The 17,240-nt window shown below is 45.1% G+C and overlaps 1 protein-coding gene across 3 annotated transcripts in view; it reads right to left on the minus strand.

Moving 5' to 3' along the window:
* Positions 1-3,945: 3,945 nt before the first annotated feature.
* The window catches only part of dhx15 (DEAH (Asp-Glu-Ala-His) box helicase 15), a 27,231-nt gene continuing 13,936 nt past the window's right edge, over positions 3,946-17,240 (minus strand). For 2 of the 3 annotated variants that reach the window (XM_084545100.1, XM_084545099.1), the window contains exons 7-14: positions 13,321-13,407; positions 12,767-12,916; positions 12,168-12,276; positions 7,732-7,923; positions 6,608-6,730; positions 5,887-6,077; positions 4,891-5,060; positions 3,946-4,490 (exon numbers count right to left, since the gene is read on the minus strand). In XM_084545100.1, coding sequence (XP_084401226.1) covers positions 4,373-4,490; positions 4,891-5,060; positions 5,887-6,077; positions 6,608-6,730; positions 7,732-7,923; positions 12,168-12,276; positions 12,767-12,916; positions 13,321-13,407 — 1,140 coding nt within the window. In that variant the 3' untranslated portion in view covers positions 3,946-4,372. Of the gene's footprint in view, positions 4,491-4,890; positions 5,061-5,886; positions 6,078-6,607; positions 6,731-7,731; positions 7,924-12,167; positions 12,277-12,766; positions 12,917-13,320; positions 13,408-17,240 lie in introns of those variants that run through there. The other variant, XR_014699081.1, reaches the window with a different exon arrangement.

Here is a 17,240-nt window from a genome sequence, read left to right on the forward strand (position 1 = left end):
TGTGCACTGAGACAGGAATTAGCAAAACCTGGGCTCTTTGAAAACAGCTGCAGTGATTATTAGGTTTTTATATTTTAATTAAATGTATTGTTGGGGTGGAAAGAACGCACTTGTGCTTTGAAAGAAAGCAGGCTCTGATGTGGAGGTGAAGAAAAAGAACGACGCAAGCAAAATGAATTGTTCTTCAGCCTTATCTGTCACCATCAACCATAATCTGCCCTTGTGCTGTAGATTCATTTAAAGATTATGGAGCGCTATACATCCGCACGGTGCAGCAGAGTGCCGCGGCGGCACGGGAGAAATCTCAAATTGTCTTCTTCCCGAATGTATGGCACGGCCGGCCCGCATCTCCCGACGCCCTCCCTCCAACTGGCTTCCTCTTCTGCCCAGTCACACATGAAAGCTTTTCACTGAATCAAATCAACAGCCTGGGATAATTCAGTGTGACAATGCAACAATTGGGTTGCCGCGATCTTATGCGGGGGGATACTTCTATCATTCACACCCATCTCTCGTCGGTGAAATCGGGTGAGAGTTCGGGACGGCTCCCGGTTCCAGGGGCCTTTGTGTGGAAATAAATTAGGTCAAATCAAATATTGTCTCCCCCCTCCGCTCAAAGGTAGCGGCTGCACATTTCTGCACAGGTGCCTCCGGTAGTCGCCGCGTGATTCATTTCAAAGTGGCAGCCCATTTTAAACATGCAGTCTACATGCCACATCTCCCCTACATAACCAATCTATCAAGCCTAACCCGGCGGTACGTGCATATACTCCCATATCACAGAGAAGGCTGCAGAGCAACTGTCATAGATGGCATGATTGAATTGTTCCCTTGCACTGTCACCAGAGGGGCTATTACTTCAAATTAGCATACAAATTCAAACCAGGACAGATGGATTTGTCACATTCCAGTCGCCATCTTCCTGGAAGATTGGCCGTGCTTGTGCTGCGCGATGGAGATAAGACACCTGTCTTGGGCGCTGGTGGGGAGGGGAGGGACCGGCGTGGGATGGGAGGAGGACTGGGTGGGCGGATGGATTTCCTGAAACGCTGAGGTGTACCGCAATAAACTTCCCTACCCACAGTCTCAAATGATGATGAGGCGCCATCCAGGACTCTGTGGGTGGCAGGAGATTGAGCTGTGGCGAGCTGGTGATTCACACTGTTTGGAAACACGCTGAACAATACCTGTCTGGTATTTGTTTGTGTTTGCTACTTTCGGTGAGTTACTGTCAAAAAGCGGCATAAAATGTCCCCCGACATCAGTGGAAGTATGGATGTGGAACAGCTGTGGGATAAAATAGACACTGTATTCTGGTTTGGCTAAACAAAAGGACCAGCATCCCTGTGTGTGATCGCCTAACCCACATATAGACATGTTATGCACAAGCAGTAATGCTCTCATTGTGTAGCCTCGCATCAGACACTAACGAAATACAACTTGGAGACATAATGATTTTCATTTGTAATTATGGCAGCGCGAATCAATGGAAAGTATCGAGCATGAAAAACTGTTCTTACCTCGGAATCAATTCCATATAATTTCCAGATCAGCTCAAACTAATGGGTTTTCTATTGGCTTCACTTCGGAGAGAGAGAGAGAGACTAATCTCTCTGGCACCGTTTTGCCGTCGCGTGTATGTTCCCAAGCAAAAGGCCATCCCCTTAAAAAAAAAAAAAAAAAAAAAAAAAACACGTCTCCCAACAGTCCAAAAATATTGAAGCGCACATGCTAACTTCCTGACTTTGCATATTACACAATCTACGGGCTTAATTTAAAACTCCCATAGCAGGATGAGCATCTCTTCCTGCCTACATCCAGACACAACGGAGATTGTGAAAATGCTTACTGGTCCATTTTGGCCTCTATCCTCGGTTCTGTGTTGTATACGTACTGCCTTACAAATGTTGTGAAGTTGGGATGCAGAATGGAGGAAAGTAAGCTTTGTAATAATGGTCTACCATGCACCTGCAGGGAAAAAAAATAAAAATAGACAAGCCGCTGTTAAGAAGCTGGGATGAAAGCAAAACGGACCAGGAGTACATTTGTCATTAGACCCAGACACGATCATTTTGATGTTTTAACCTGTTCACCAGCAAAAATGCATGGTACCTGCATTACCCACAATGCACTTTGAACAATTTTCAAACTTGTAGTCTTTAAGCCATTCACACTCTAGTCTCCCACTCAGGACTAGAGAACACTGACCGACTACACCGACCAGGAATAACATTATAACCACCTTCTGATTTCTGACTCATTAGAGAATGGACATGGTCCTTCTGAGGGTGTCCTGTGGTGTCTGGTAACAGGATGTTGTTAGTGGGGGGCCTTTGGGTCCTATGGATTCAGGGAAGGGGCCTCTGTGGATCATACCACAGATAGTTGATCAGTTTGGGATCTAGTAAATTTTTCATGTTACGATAGTTGTCTAATTATTGTTTTGACCATAGACTGTATATAAATATGGACAATGCGTCCCCACTTCCTCGCAATGTACAAACTAACGCTATTTTCCCGGGGCTACAGGCAGCACCATCTTGCGAGTTTGGAGCCAGAGTCCACGCAGCACGGTCCAAGAGTGGAGCCACAAGAAACCGCAATACCGATGACCCGACTACACTTCCTCCAGACTCACTCATGTTTTCGTTTAATTAATACCACGCTCTGCTCTAATTCCACCGTCAACAAGGAAATGTTGGATTATACACTGAACTGATTTTTAAATGTTTTTTTACAATTCTCACCAGTAGCAGGCTTTACAGAATGGTTGGCATGGTAACTGGTGGTCGCCACTATCGAACATCCTGTTTCTATAGCATCAAATAACTAAAATGAAATATATCCAAAAATTGACACTTGAACAAGCATCAACATTATATTAGCTACCTAAAATGAGAGAAACCATCTTCAAAAATGTATTTGACATGTGTTTTAGTGTTTTAGTTTGGCCCAAGTCCCATCCACTAACATGGAGGGGGTGGAGCTTACGACCTATACTGCAGCCAGCCTCCAGGGGGAGCTCTACTTGCTTTGGCTTCACTTTTGAGGAGCTGTTTCGCCGTCCATTTTTATAATGTCTATGGTTTTGACAGAAAATTACAGGTAGTGTGTGTCAGAGCTAGAACACATGGTTAAAGTCACTTTTTAATCCAGATTTTTCACATGCTTTGTGCCTCATCTCTGAGGCATTTACAATTAAATTCGTAGTTAAATGTGACATGGATGAAGTGCGCCTTTAAGAAGCTAAACGCTGATATTCCTGTGCATTAAGGCTCTAAAAGTTATTGTGAGTGTATGGTTAGAGCAAACAAGGCAAAAACTTAATAAACTGCCACCTGCTGAGCAGCTGCAATGAGCCATCATGGGTGACAGGACCAGAACACTGCACAGAGGTGCAAGGTTCCTCGAATTCGTTGTGGTATTCACACATGGCCGTGCACTGGGGGCGTGCTGATGACCCACAGAATGAAAAGTTTGTCAGAGCTCATCCAAGTTTCTTATTTTTTTTTTAGGTGTTCTTACAAGTCTTGTTATTTTTTTAAAAACACAGCAATAAAGCAGGGCTTTTGCTTTAGTAAAACTGAATGAACATTTTTTTTCTTTTTTAGATCAGTGCAGTGCTTCTCCCATCTGCAAGCTTTACCTTCCACTTTAGAGAGGAAGTGCCACAAAGCCGTACAGCCAGAACAGGCTCCAGCACAGCAGGGATTTCACACTGATCTTGTTCCGAAACATTTGTAATTAACATTCCCCCTCACTCCAACTGTTTCTGCTGCTATCAATATCCCGGTAAGAAGATTCTTCTTCCCCGAAGAGCCAGGAAACGAGTTGGATTTTAGCAGGTCGAGGCGCGATTTCTCCGCGCGCGTGCGACTCTTAGGAGAAACGTTTACGTACAGATTATTTTAATGCTGACGGTGGGGTAAAAAAAAATAATAAATGTCTTGTTACAAAGTCATTTTTATTAAGTTAACATTGGACAGGAAATGTGACCCAATTGCCCATCTCCATGACAAGAGAACATTACATTATGCTCGCATCAAAATACAGTATAAATTACATTTGATCCAAAGCCTCTCTTCGTAGACTGATGCCGTTTTGGCAGAACGAGCAAAACAACAGAATTTAGGGCTGAGATTTGTTATTATTACTGAAATGTACGTGAAATATCATGCTCCAGACTGAAACGGATAACATTTATAGTCCTTCCATTCACTCTTTCGTCTTGAAGAAAAACAGCTCTCAAGAGTAACAGGACATCCAGCATTAGGAAAATGCGTCACCGAGACAAAAAAAATGAAGATGATGATTAAAAAAAATAGAGTTCTAATGATTTTACTTTGTACAGACAGGGAGGATGCAGATCTCCTCAATACTGAGTGTATTCCTTGGACGAGAGCTTAGCAATGATACGCTCCAACTGTCTCTTTGCTTCACACTGGGGGAAGTTAGTCATCTCGTAGTACTGCGGGGCAACCTTCACCAGCCTAAGAAAGAAAGCAAGTAAACATTAGTCACAAAAACCGTCTTCGGTGTTTACTTGTGGGAGAAAGCTGTTCTTTCATATCCACGCGGTGACTAGCGGTGCAGGCACAACAAATTTGATACGTAATTGTACGAGGTCGCAGAGGGGGGATAGAATAGACGGGGGTAGGAGATTGGTGGTGGAGTTTCGCCCGTGGCATACGATGTTCACGAGCTCACACACTGGCGAGGCTGGCGACTCATTTTTATTAGATCTTTGAAATAATTGCTTTTATTTTCTCTAGATATTTTTTTCAGGGGTCGTTTCAAAACCACATGTTTCAAGTTGAAGCTTAAAAAAAAAAGAGCAAAAACATTGAATTCCTCAATACGTTTTGGCAAAAAACTGCGGCTCAAACTCACCACTCTGGCTTGACGTCCGTGCACGTGCGGATGTAGTTCTTAGTGGTGAGCACAAACTCGTTGTAGAGCACCCACTCGGGTTTGTGGTCCAGCACGGTGGAGGGGTGCAGCTGCACGACTTGGTTGTCCTTCACCGTCAAGTAATGGCCTGTGCGCTCCAGGTGAGCGATCTGTTAGCGACGCAGAGGAGAGAAGAAGGTCGGGAACGGACGCAGTGAAATGCAGAGAGGGGCAGAAAGAAAAATAAAAATAAACCTTTAATAGTGCTTCATTTAACTTGTCCACAATATCTGGAGTAAATTATTAGTGCTTTAATAAAAAACTAAGATGACCCTCAAGACAAATTTGTAACAGGGTAGTGAGGGATTCGCCCCCCCTCCCCTCCCCCCCGCCCTCCACCGTGGTCGAGCTGCAGCGACGGCCCTGATTAACCAAGGCAATCAGTCTCAATAAAGGCCTTTCCAAACAAAGACATGATCTCAAACGCTGCGAACGCTCGAACATGAGCTGCAAATTTGTCTCCAAGATAAAGGTTAATGTTGACAAATATTTAAATATTAATGCCATAATTCAACTTGTCAGGTTGCTTGTTTCAGGTAGCCCTGAAAATGGCTTTGTGCAGCACCGCCATTTGTTTCACTGAGCAAGAAACAAATTGATTTGATTTCTGGTTATGTGTTTAAAACCAAGCGGCACACCTTCGCGCATTTGTGCGCGTTTACTTTAAATTCAGCTCTAAGGCACATTTTCAGTTAGCACAAAGGCACTTACTTTTTCAAATGATCAAACTGAACGCGGCAATGAGCGTCAGATGTGCAGTGACGCAAGATATAAAGACTGTGTTTGATCTGACATGAAAAGATATCACGGTGCAATATAATAACGGCTGACAATGACAATGACAACGACGAGTTCAGAGACTAAACAGGTGAGCTCAGCATGTCCAAGTTGGTACGCAGAAGGAGTTAAGACGCTAAAAAAAAAAAGAGGCCCGACCTGCATGAAAAAGCCCGTGACCAGCGCTCGGCGGATGTTGACGTAGTAGTCTCTGCTGCTGAACTCGGTGCTGCGTCGCGGCAGGCTGAAGCGGTCCATGATCCTGGAGAGCTGCTGCCGGACGTTGTCAGCCGACATCAGCGAGCGGTAGTTGACGAAGTTGTCGTAGCACCACTGAGTGGACTCGTGGTCTGAGATGAGACAGAGTTTAGTTAGGTACAGGTGTAAACACTCCCCAAGGTAAAGATTGTTGCTCTGGACACATTTGGAGGGCGGGCTGTGCCTCCTGTGACCACAATCCAAATCGTCCTCGCGAAAATATGCCTTGAAAATATGAGAAAAATTCCTATTATCACGGGTGCTATTACGATTAATGAACCTCCAGACCAGGCAATTATTATTTATTTTTTTATTCTTGTAGCTGTAAACTAAGAAAACTAACAAATTAAACAAGAACATCGCCATGTTGTGGCGCACACACAACAAACAGCACCGTCTACTGCTCTGTGATCCATTGTTTTGACACGGCAGCACAATGACGATGTGGGTGTTCATCTGCAGGGTGTTGCTGGGATCCCACTTGAGACATTTTAATGCTAGGTGTGAATGCACAAAAATATCCGAATCAGAATACTTTATTAACCCTTTAAGGACGCTGTTTGGTTGCACTCCCGAGGAGACGTAATATTGCAGAGGATGCCTGCGTAAATCAGCCACTCACTTTGTTTGAAGGCGTGGTAGACGTTGAGCAGCGTCAGGTGGTCTCCGTCGATGTGGGCGAAGCGCATCTTGGACTCGTCGGCCGCCTTCTTGGCCTCCGTGGGTCGGACGAAGCACTGCGGGACTAGACAAGGTTGGTATAGGCCCCAACACAGCCGCCCATAGGGATAAGTTAAGCAAATCCCACAGACAGGAACAAGGCCTCAGCTCAAGCGAGGCACAGAGCACTTCACAGGGCACACTGCATCGCCAATGGTGGAAAAGGAAATGGGTGGGGAGGGGAAGGGAGGAAGGAGGATGGGGGTTCTCCGTCCTGATCTGCTTAAGTGTGGCTTTATAAAAGATGCAGCAAACGTGAGACACCCAGTCCAAACAAACAATCTGTTTGACACAGGGATGTAGAATTCACCCAGACTCTTATTCCGCCCTCTCTTGCTTAACGTCAAACCCGCTTGATTGTGCCTTTAATGGATAAAAGCTGTGTTTATTGAGCCTCATGGCTGGCTGCTGTGGCGGCACCGTTCTCAGGTGTACTTTTGCTGCTTACTCTAATGAACTCAGCAAAAACCTGCCATCCTGAAACACCTGCTTTAAGTGCACACCACGTCCAGGCAGCTAGTTAAATCCATTTCCCCCGCTCTCAAAGACCCTCGCGCTCCCTTCAAAGGCGTCAAGATTCATCTCAATGAGCAGCATTCTGCTTTGGCAAGCCCAAAGTGCAATTACTGCTGTAGCACGCTGGTGCTGCTCCAGCTACACCTATACATTTTGTACAGACATGTATTTTCCCCCTTCTTCACAAATAACAGCTGACACCACCGACTTTATCCTCTACTTGCCTTGTACTAAAGTTCAGTAAGTGCCCATTTGACTTATTTTAAGTAGACTTGACCATCTGGAGTCTGGATTATTTATTCAAATATGTTATTGAGGGCTTCCAGTGCCTAGTACTCCACATGGTTTTTAGCTCATAGCTCCATTTCCAAAGAAGGGTCGAAAGGTTTTAGAAGATAAAGAAGCTGCTTTTTTCCGTTAAGCTCAGCTCCGCGGCGCGATCCGTGAGCACAGGAAAAGGGAAAGAGTAGCAGCTCGGACCCACACAGTGGGACCGGCCCCGGGCATTACCTGACAACATGGCAGTGATGGAGAGGATCTCGTTGGAGCAGTTGAATTCACAGCTGGCGATGACCATCTTGGCCAGCTGGGGGTCCAGGGGGAACTCCGCCATCATGGAGCCCAGCTCCGTCAGGTCACCGTCGTCGTTGAGCGCCGCCAGGTAGTTCAGCAACTCCAGGGCTCGCATCAGGGTCTCTGGGGCTGGAGAAGACAGAATCGGGGAGGGGGGGGGGAAGGGTGGCGATGGGCCATTAAAATGATCCAAGCCCATGGGCAAAACACACATAGGTGGCAGATGCGGCTAATTTGCACAAGTGTCGGTCTTTTGTCGCTGCAGCACTTGAGAAGAACAATTTGGAACCGATTCATACACATTTATGTTAGAATTGATTAATACTCCAGTGCTTCATAGTTACCTTTAGAACAGAAATGATAAAAGGAAGCTAACAATGTACTCCTTAAAATAGAATATGCACCATATGGGACCTAAACTCAACATCACACATGCAGGGGGATGGATAAAATGAAATTGTTGTTGTTGTTTAACCAAGGTGTCATTTGATCCAGCAGTCACTGACAGACATTTTCTCTTTGGCTCAATAACCTGCCACCTGATCAGACAGAGGATGAGAAAAAAAAACAAAAAAACAGAAAAGCTGAGCTCCATCACCTGCTGTACTCCGAGGTTTAATGGAAGACAAATGCGAGTTAAGGAAAGACACAAACACTCAAACAAAAAGGAAGCTGCCAGTGGGTTTGGTGGCGCGGAGCATGAGGTGAATCAAAATGAGAAGGCTCTCGCCGCGTGATGGCCAGAGCCGTGCTAGACAGCAACTTAGCGGAGAAGTAATCATGGCAGAGCTCATTTTTCATCCCGCGCTCAGGCAATCCTAAACAACTAATGCAATTACAGGGGAACTTTCTACTTAATGCTTCAACACAAAAGGCTTCCACCGTTTGGTTAAAAGATTTTTCCTCCAGATGCAATTATTGACCTTTGGCTCCCGAGAGCTGAAGCCTAATGACCAGTTGCATGTTAACTGAAAATTAGCTTCAAGCGGCGGCCGCGGTGCTCGCTCACTTTCATTTCTCCCAAGTGCTCCCCCAAAAAAAATTCAATTTCAAACAGAAGGCAGGCATTTTTTTTTTTTTTTTTTATAATTAACAAAATATTGATTTGGGGAATCAAACGTAGTTTTTTTTTTATTATTTATTTATACACAAAGTGAGGGCTAGCAACATTACTTGGCACGCCGGTGGCTTGTGTGGCTTGAGCTGAAGAAAAAGGTGAAAATCTGATTTTCAAGTACCGCTAGCATGATGAACCAGTGTGGAAATTCAATCTACGCCCAACGCGACTCATCAGAAAGTAAGTATTGACTGCCTCAACACACAAGAATCCGATATATTAACCAAGGGCCAAATCAATGAGGCGAAAGGCTAAAGGTACATTAAACCACACTGGCTTTGAAAGGTACTTCTTTAGAAATGTCACGAGGAAAATGAATCCCACCCAGCCAAGTCCTCGTGTAAGTCGCCACTGATTTCTTTTGGCTTTTTCCATTTCTTCGTCGGGCTCCTGTGTTTCGTGAGCGAGGAAACGAGGCGGGAAACGAGGGAAATAAACCAGATGTTTATGCGTTGTTAATGTAAAAGAGAAATCGGGTTATGGACGAGCTCAAATAGAAAAATAAAACACAAACTCCACGAAACGCAACATGTATGATGGCCGACAATAAACAGTTTAGTTTCGAAATAGTGTAGTTAAATAGAAATTTGGAACGTGCCAAAAAAATGATTCACCAAAGGGAACAGACAAAATAAATAATAATTACGTAATGTTATTATTTCACTGCCTATTGCCCGACTCTCCAGACACCTGCACATTTTCTCTGAGGTAGTCCTCTGACACAGCATATCAAAATTGATCCGCTGTAAATAGATGTCATAAAACCTGTCTTGGAACACTCTCCGACTGAGAGCAGACTTCATTTGTTGCACCCAACTAGCTCCAGCTTGCAACCTGCTCCGGAGCTACTTAAGAGAAACCTTCTGCCACGACTGGATCAAATAAATAAAAAGGTAATCCTCCTCTTTCCCTTCACCCCACTCTTCCCAGTTAGACTCCGCCGACAAGGCCGACCCCATTTGTTGACGCATACCCTCTTCGTTTTGTGAGAAATGTGGGGGCGGGGGTGGAGGTCAGTCACGTTTCACTGGAGGAATATAAAGGGAAGGCAATAGCCAAGGTGATAGCGCTGCTATTGATGTAACCAATTTCATTCTCAAAATGGCGTTTGCCACAGTGGACGGGGAGAGATGGGTTTAATCTCAGAGGTGAGATGAAAACTATATTATGGTGAGAAAAGGGGGGGGGGAGGGAAGGGGGAGGTTAAGGATAGAGAAAGGAGGGGTGGTATCCCCTGGAAGACGCTGGAACACACACTCTCCTGGAGAATATCATAATGTTTTGGAATAGATACTGTATGATTCAGATGGAATACAGAAACAAACAGGCAGAACATAAAAAAGACCGAAAGGCTGGAATACTAACTCCTCCCATTTCTCTCTTTGAACAGCAATGAAATACACCGATCCAGCATAACATTATGACCACCTTCCTAATATTGTGTAGGTCTCCCTTGCGCCTCCAAAACAGTTGTGACTCATCAGAGAATGGACATGGTCCTTCTGAGGGTGTCCTGTGGTGTCTGGTAACACAGTGTTGTTAGTGGGGGGCCTTTGGGTCCTATGGGTTGAGGGGAGGGGTCTCTGTGGAGCATCCCACAGATACTTGATCAGTTTGGGATCTAGTGAATTTGGAGGCCAGGTCAACACCTTGTGCTGTTTTTTTCCTGTTTTTTTAGTTGTTCCTAAAGCGTTTTTGTGTGTGTGCCTGTGTCCTGCATCAAGGAGTGTCATTGCTATGGGGTGGGGGTGGTACATGTCTAAGTAACATCCACACGAATGAATGCCAGGTCTAGAAGTTTCCCAGCATAACACTGAATTGTCACAAGATGGTCAATGTTATTCACGTCTAGGGATGCACCGAAATGAACATTTTTGGCCAAAACCGAAAACCGAAAATGAAGACCCCGGGGCCGAAAAACCGAAAGAAATTATTATGCCGATTGTTAGTACCATTGCATTTATGGCTATGACTGTGTACTAACCTCACTAAAATCAAGGCATTGCAGTTTCATAAATTTATATTGCAACAACCGCAGCCAGCACTGCCAGCACACGGTTGTTGCTTGTATCATCACAACATCCTGTTTCGGCCGTGTTGTTTCGGTGATAAAAGTCTTTTGGCTGAAAACCGAAAATGCACTTTTGGGCCATTTTCAGCTAAAATTGTTCGGTGGCCGAATATTCGGGGCATCCCTATTCATGTCTTATGTCAGTGGTCATAATGTTGTGGCTGATCGGTGTAAACGTGAAATAATCTGCTCGCAAAAACTGCAAAATGCTACGATGTAGTCCGTCCGTGTCTGTCAGAGCACATGTCCTCAAATCTCCAAACATTCACTATGTATTATTTGATCTGTGCCAAGATCCCTTCTGTGCTTTGTCATTTTTTTTTCCCCCAAATCCCCCAAGTGACACAGTCAACACAGATTTGATATCATACATCAAAACAACCACACTTCAGCTAAATGCTGCTAGATTTCAAAGCAGCTTGGAACTGCATTTATCCTGATACGGATTAAACTGATCAAAACTAATATCGCTATTAATCTCCATATCATTTGATATTTACATTATAATTCTTACCATTTCAGTCATGGCTGGTTGGTGTACTAACACCTGTGGCTCCGCAGTAGCTGAGCACCACGTCCAAAAAAATCCCTATTTTCCTATTTCTAATAAATCCAAGTTCCAGGTACTTTCAAGGGTAACTGGCAGTGTTGTCAAAGATGATCGGTCAAGTGAACGATTCACCGCTTCACTGGAAAAATGATGACAACATACACAACCACGGCTATTACTTTACAACCCAAGAGTGGAAATAAAAATATTTCCGAGGGCAATTTGCTTCCCGTGTAGAAACGGTTGACCCCAACTACTACACGGAGAAGTAACTGCAACGTGATTGCTTTAAACGGCTGCGTGGTGGGGGAGTGGTTAGCACTGCTGACTTAAAATGTGAAGGTTCTGGGTTTTTCCTCTGGGTGCTCCAGCAGCCTGCCACAGTCCAGAGACAAGCCTGCTGGGTTAACTGGTGATTGTGAATTAGGTGGGTTTAAAGTAGGCATGCGTGTGACTATGAATGTGTTAGCCCTGTGATACAATGGCGACCTGTCCAGGTTGTACCCCACCTGTTGCCCAATGACAGCTGGGATAGGCTCCAGCCCTCTACAGGATGAGTGCTAAGAGATAGGTGGACGGATGGCTTATCCCAGCTGCCAAACATAAATGTGGCTTAATTTTATTTCTAAACTAACCTGGTGGATCCATGAAGTCAAAGTGCACCAGGTCATCAATACCCAGTTTCTTCAGCTGCAGCACCACAGAACCCAGATTAGACCTCAGGATTTCTGGATACGTGTTGTCCTGCGGCAGGAAAGAAGCCAGAGGAACAATTCAAAAGGGATTAGTCAGAGTGCTCATTATCTACTCATGCATCACTCATATGTCGACTAGAACAGAGACCGGGACTCTTGGTCATTCGAAGGTCTATTTAACTTGTTTAAAAAAGTCCCTTTGCCACTCAGCGTGATGTGAAAGAATTAGCCTGTTAAAGCAGAGAGCCGGGCTTCCACAGGGTCCATTTGTCACAAGGTAGCTGTGCCATTAACAGAGGTTATGAGGAAGGGTGGGGAAGGTGTGGTTTAGCAGCAGGCTCTTGGAATTGCAATTCGTCTGAACCGGGAATTGAGAAGTTCTAAGAGCAAATATTGCATAATAAAAAGGGCTTCCAGCTGGAAGGCCGCTCTGGGGGAATACAAAGTGCCCGTGGCGTTGCAGAGTGCGAGATAAGAGAATCTATCACGTGTTTACGCTTTAAACAGTTAATAATGTTTGAAACGGCCTTGTTTCTTACTTGCATTTCTGTCTTGTAAGCTTTCTCCGTGTAGAGACGGAAACACTTTCCAGGGCGTGTTCGTCCGGCTCGACCTGCCCGCTGCTGGGCTGAGGCTTTGCTGATGGCTGTGACCAAAAGAGATTCCACTCGGATACGAGGGTTATAAACCTGAGACAAGAAAGGGGCAAATGAATTATATCTCAGATTAATAATAAAAAAAATTGTACCAGGAATGCGGTAAAATGCTAGTTGCAAATACCAACACCCATAATCTACTACGTATACAAGCAGCTAACAAAAAAACGTACAATAACACATGCACACAATCCACCACAGCACATACATAATCTCTTTTTGAGCCATGTGTATGACTTGGCTTCAGGCTGGTGAAATGTCAGAGGAATAAATAACAGGCTTTTCCATCTTTGCCGCTGTCAGGTGCGCACTGCTGTGTTTATCTGGGGATTCGCAGGCAACAGACGCAGATGATCGCAGCAGATAGAGAGTGGCGGGAGGAGATGGTGGGGTGGTGGGGGGGCGGGGCGGCGGCGGGGGGGAAAGGGGAAGCTAACCTTTTGCTTGGCAAATCCCGGATCAATTACAAACACCACGCCATCGATGGTCAGGGACGTCTCGGCAATGTTTGTTGACACAACGACCTGTGGAAATGAGAAGACGTGAGTTAAGGAATAATCCACCCGGTGTCTTTGGAGGCAGGCGAGGCAGGGCGATAAATCACAACGCGAATCTTTTAGTCGATTTTACGTATTGTAGATCATTCAATCAAAGCTATCAAAGAAGAAAAACCTCTGAATATAAAACAAACCGTTTTCTAGGAGAATATTAAAATAGCCAAGAGTAGAACTGACTCTCCATACAAACAGTGTGTTGTGCTTTAACCTGAACGGACAACAGGAAAACTAAAATTTAAGACATTCTTAAATATAGGCATATTTGTGTTTAAATTGGTGCTGCAGAAAAACATCCCCTGATCTAAGACCGTTGATGCTGCTACAACAGTGCACTCTGTCTAATGCAACCCAACACGAACACACCACAACAGTTTCTGCAGTCTAGATCTGGATCTGGTTCCCTGTCTTGAAAATCTCATCCCAGAATTTTTGCAAAACCAGAGAAAACGGTCGATTTAACGCCTCCTACTCCGCGGACTGCTTTCCAATACACTGCGGTTACCCGTTTTCATCCCGAAACCTTTCCTCACCTACACGACAGCTACTGTTAACCCAGTGCGTGTCTCTTCTCGATGCCTCTGCCGGCTGCAGACTTGCCAGCTGTGCATGGGTCATTGTCGCCGATTGGCTAATGCTCTGCAGCAGCTTTGACCGTAACCAGGAGGCAAAAGACGCTGCTAATTTTAGTTTAAAATTATCCCCTGAATATTATCATATCTCCACAGTAGACAAGGCGTCATTTGTTTAGCAGATTAGAATATTCTACATTGTTTTTTTGCTTGTGGAAATCCATGAGCAAATGATAGAAATAACAAGAGAAACTGTCTTTTTTAAGAACAGAACCAGTGGGGAAACTGAACCCAACATCCTCACCCGGTCTCAGATTTTCTTGAGGGAAAAAAAAACAGAAAAATCAAATGAGTCACAACACCCTATGGGTCTATTGCTGTCATCACATACACAAACAAGAGGAAGAGGCAAGGAGGGTAAGACAGATTTGCAGCTGCTCTCACGCGAACTGTGACCTCTGTTAGGGTGAGTTCTCCTTATATAACGGTGGAAAAATGAGTGGACAGAGAAACCCTCCTCGTTTAACACGTCACTTCAGACCGTGGCTGCCGGTTCAAGGCCCTCTCTACTGGCAACTGCTCCTCCATTGTCATATCTCAATATGTTGGTGTTTGGGAGAAAAAAAAAAACTCCTCTCCACACTTTGAAATCTTTTTTTTTTTTTTTTTACTCAACACGTAGCAAGCCGGGAACAAGCTGCAGGCTGACCCAAGCAGTCATTCGGTGGTAGCCGTCTGCGTTTCTTGGTCGTCTCCATGATCAAATGCCAAGCACAAAACCAAACAGTTCTCTGTAGTCGTCGCTGAAACAGGTCCACGGAACCAATTTTGCACACTTGACACACTTCCTTTGTAGCCGTGCCTCTTCAGCTGTCTTCAAGCTGTGAGCCTCAGAGACTTTTAAATCCCCACCTTTTAAGCGAGGATTTCTCTGCAGCCTGAGAATGCCTGACTGTTTAGTTATTAATGCTGGGGAGGGCCTTTTTTTTTCCTCCTCATTCAGCCCTTGACCTCGAGTAATTCACCTGTCGAAAGACACATTCCCCCTTAGTATTCAAGTCCACAAATGTAGAGATGGCAATAAAAGGCCGGTGTGATGACTCTGATCCGACAGCGATGTCCGGCAAACGGCTGGGTGGGTTTTATCTGTACTTCTTGGCTATCTGGATAACAAATTTTTAAATACTAGAAGATATCTAAATAACAGACTGAGCCTACTTTCACAGAAAGACATGTGACGTTAACACGAAACCATTGCCGTTCATTCTTCCGTTTCTTCCAGCACCGTTGCCATCCGGCATGCAGACGTGTTCACAAAACTAGATTTCTAATAAATCCAAATTCCAGGTACTTTCAGGGGTTACTGGCAGTGCAGTCAAAGACGACTGCTCAAGTGGACGATTTATCACTTCGCCGGAAAAATTATGACAACACACTCAACAACGTCTATTACTTTACGAGCGGAAATAAAAATATTGCATGCGGCCAGACAGTGCAGGGAAGGGTTCTGCCAGTGAAACACCATTACACTGAGATAAAGGATCGCAGGATGCAGTGAAACAAACTGAAAGGGTCTTGCTGGACACACCTCTTCTTCCATGGTTCCAAAGTGGCATCTATCCAAAACATCCTAGGTTGTAAAATACAGTGAGCCCCAGAATATACACTCACCGGCCACTTTATTAGGTACACCTTGCTAGTACCGGGTTGGACCCTCTTTTGCCTTCAGAACTGCTTTAATCCTTCGTGGCATAGATTCAACAAGGTACTGGAAACATTCCTCAGAGAGTTTGGTCCATATTGACATGATAGCATCACGCAGTTGCTGCAGATTTGTCGGCTGCACATCCATGATGCGAATCTCCCGTTCCACCACATCCCAAAGGTGCTCTATTGGATTGAGATCTGGTGACTGTGGAGGCCATTTGAGTACAGTGAACTCATTGTCATGTTCAAGAAACCAGTCTGAGATGATTCGCACTTTATGCCATGGCGCGTTATCCTGCTGGAAGTATCCATCAGAAGATGGGTACACTGTGGTCATAAAGGGATGGACATGGTCAGCAACAATACTCAGGTAGGCTGTGGCGTTGACACGATGCTCAATTGGTACTAATGGGCCCAAAGTGTGCCAAGAAAATATCCCCCACACCATTACACCACCACCACCAGCCTGAACCGTTGATACAAGGCAGGATGGATCCATGCTTTCATGTTGTTGACGCCAAATTCTGACCCTACCATCCGAATGTCGCAGCAGAAATCGAGACTCATCAGACCAGGCAACGTTTTTCCAATCTTCTATTGTCCAATTTTGGTGAGCCTGTGCGAATTGTAGCCTCAGTTTCCTGTTCTTAGCTGACAGGAGTGGCACCCGGTGTGGTCTTCTGCTGCTGTAGCCCATCCGCCTCAAGGTTCGACGTGTTGTGCGTTCAGAGATGCTCTTCTGCATACCTCGGTTGTACCGAGTGGTTATTTGAGTTACTGTTGCCTTTCTATCAGCTCGAACCAGTCTGGCCATTCTCCTCTGACCTCTGGCATCAACAAGGAATTTGCGCCCAGAACTGCCGCTCACTGGATATTTTCTCTTTTTCTGACCATTCTCTGTAAACCCTAGAGATGGTTGTGCGTGAAAATCCCAGTAGATCAGCAGTTTCTGAAATACTCAGACCAGCCCGTCTGGCACCAACAACCATGCCACATTCAAAGTCACTTAAATCACCTTTCTTCCCCATTCTGATGCTCGGTTTGAACTGCAGCAGATCGTCTTGACCACGTCTACATGCCTAAATGCAGCCATGTGATTGGCTGATTAGAAATTTAAGTTAACGAGCAGTTGGACAGGTGTACCTAATAAAGTGGGCGGTGAGTGTAGGTTGTCCATGCAGTGGAAAAGGACCATGCAGTCTCTTGTGACGGACACTACATGCCAGCGACCAGCATCCCAAGGAGGAGCAAAAGGCCTGGAATGCTTCGAGTTCTAAAATGGACGAGGAGAGGTTGCCACTGTTCCGCGGGCTGGGTCACAGTCAGTGCTCCAGCAGATGCCACACATGACACCCTCTCACATTTCATGATCATATGGGTGGCCTCATTGACTGCATTGATTCTGAAGGATTATCCAGGCTAGGGCCATTACACTGAACGCTGGCTGGCTCCTTCCAGTCTGTTGCTGCACTGGATAATCCTGGCTTCTTCATCAGTAATATCATTAGAGCATCATCTCTGCAT

Source organism: Chelon labrosus (genome assembly GCF_963514085.1).
Source record: "Chelon labrosus genome assembly, chromosome: 1".
In the NCBI taxonomy this organism is placed as follows: domain Eukaryota; kingdom Metazoa; phylum Chordata; class Actinopteri; order Mugiliformes; family Mugilidae; genus Chelon; species Chelon labrosus.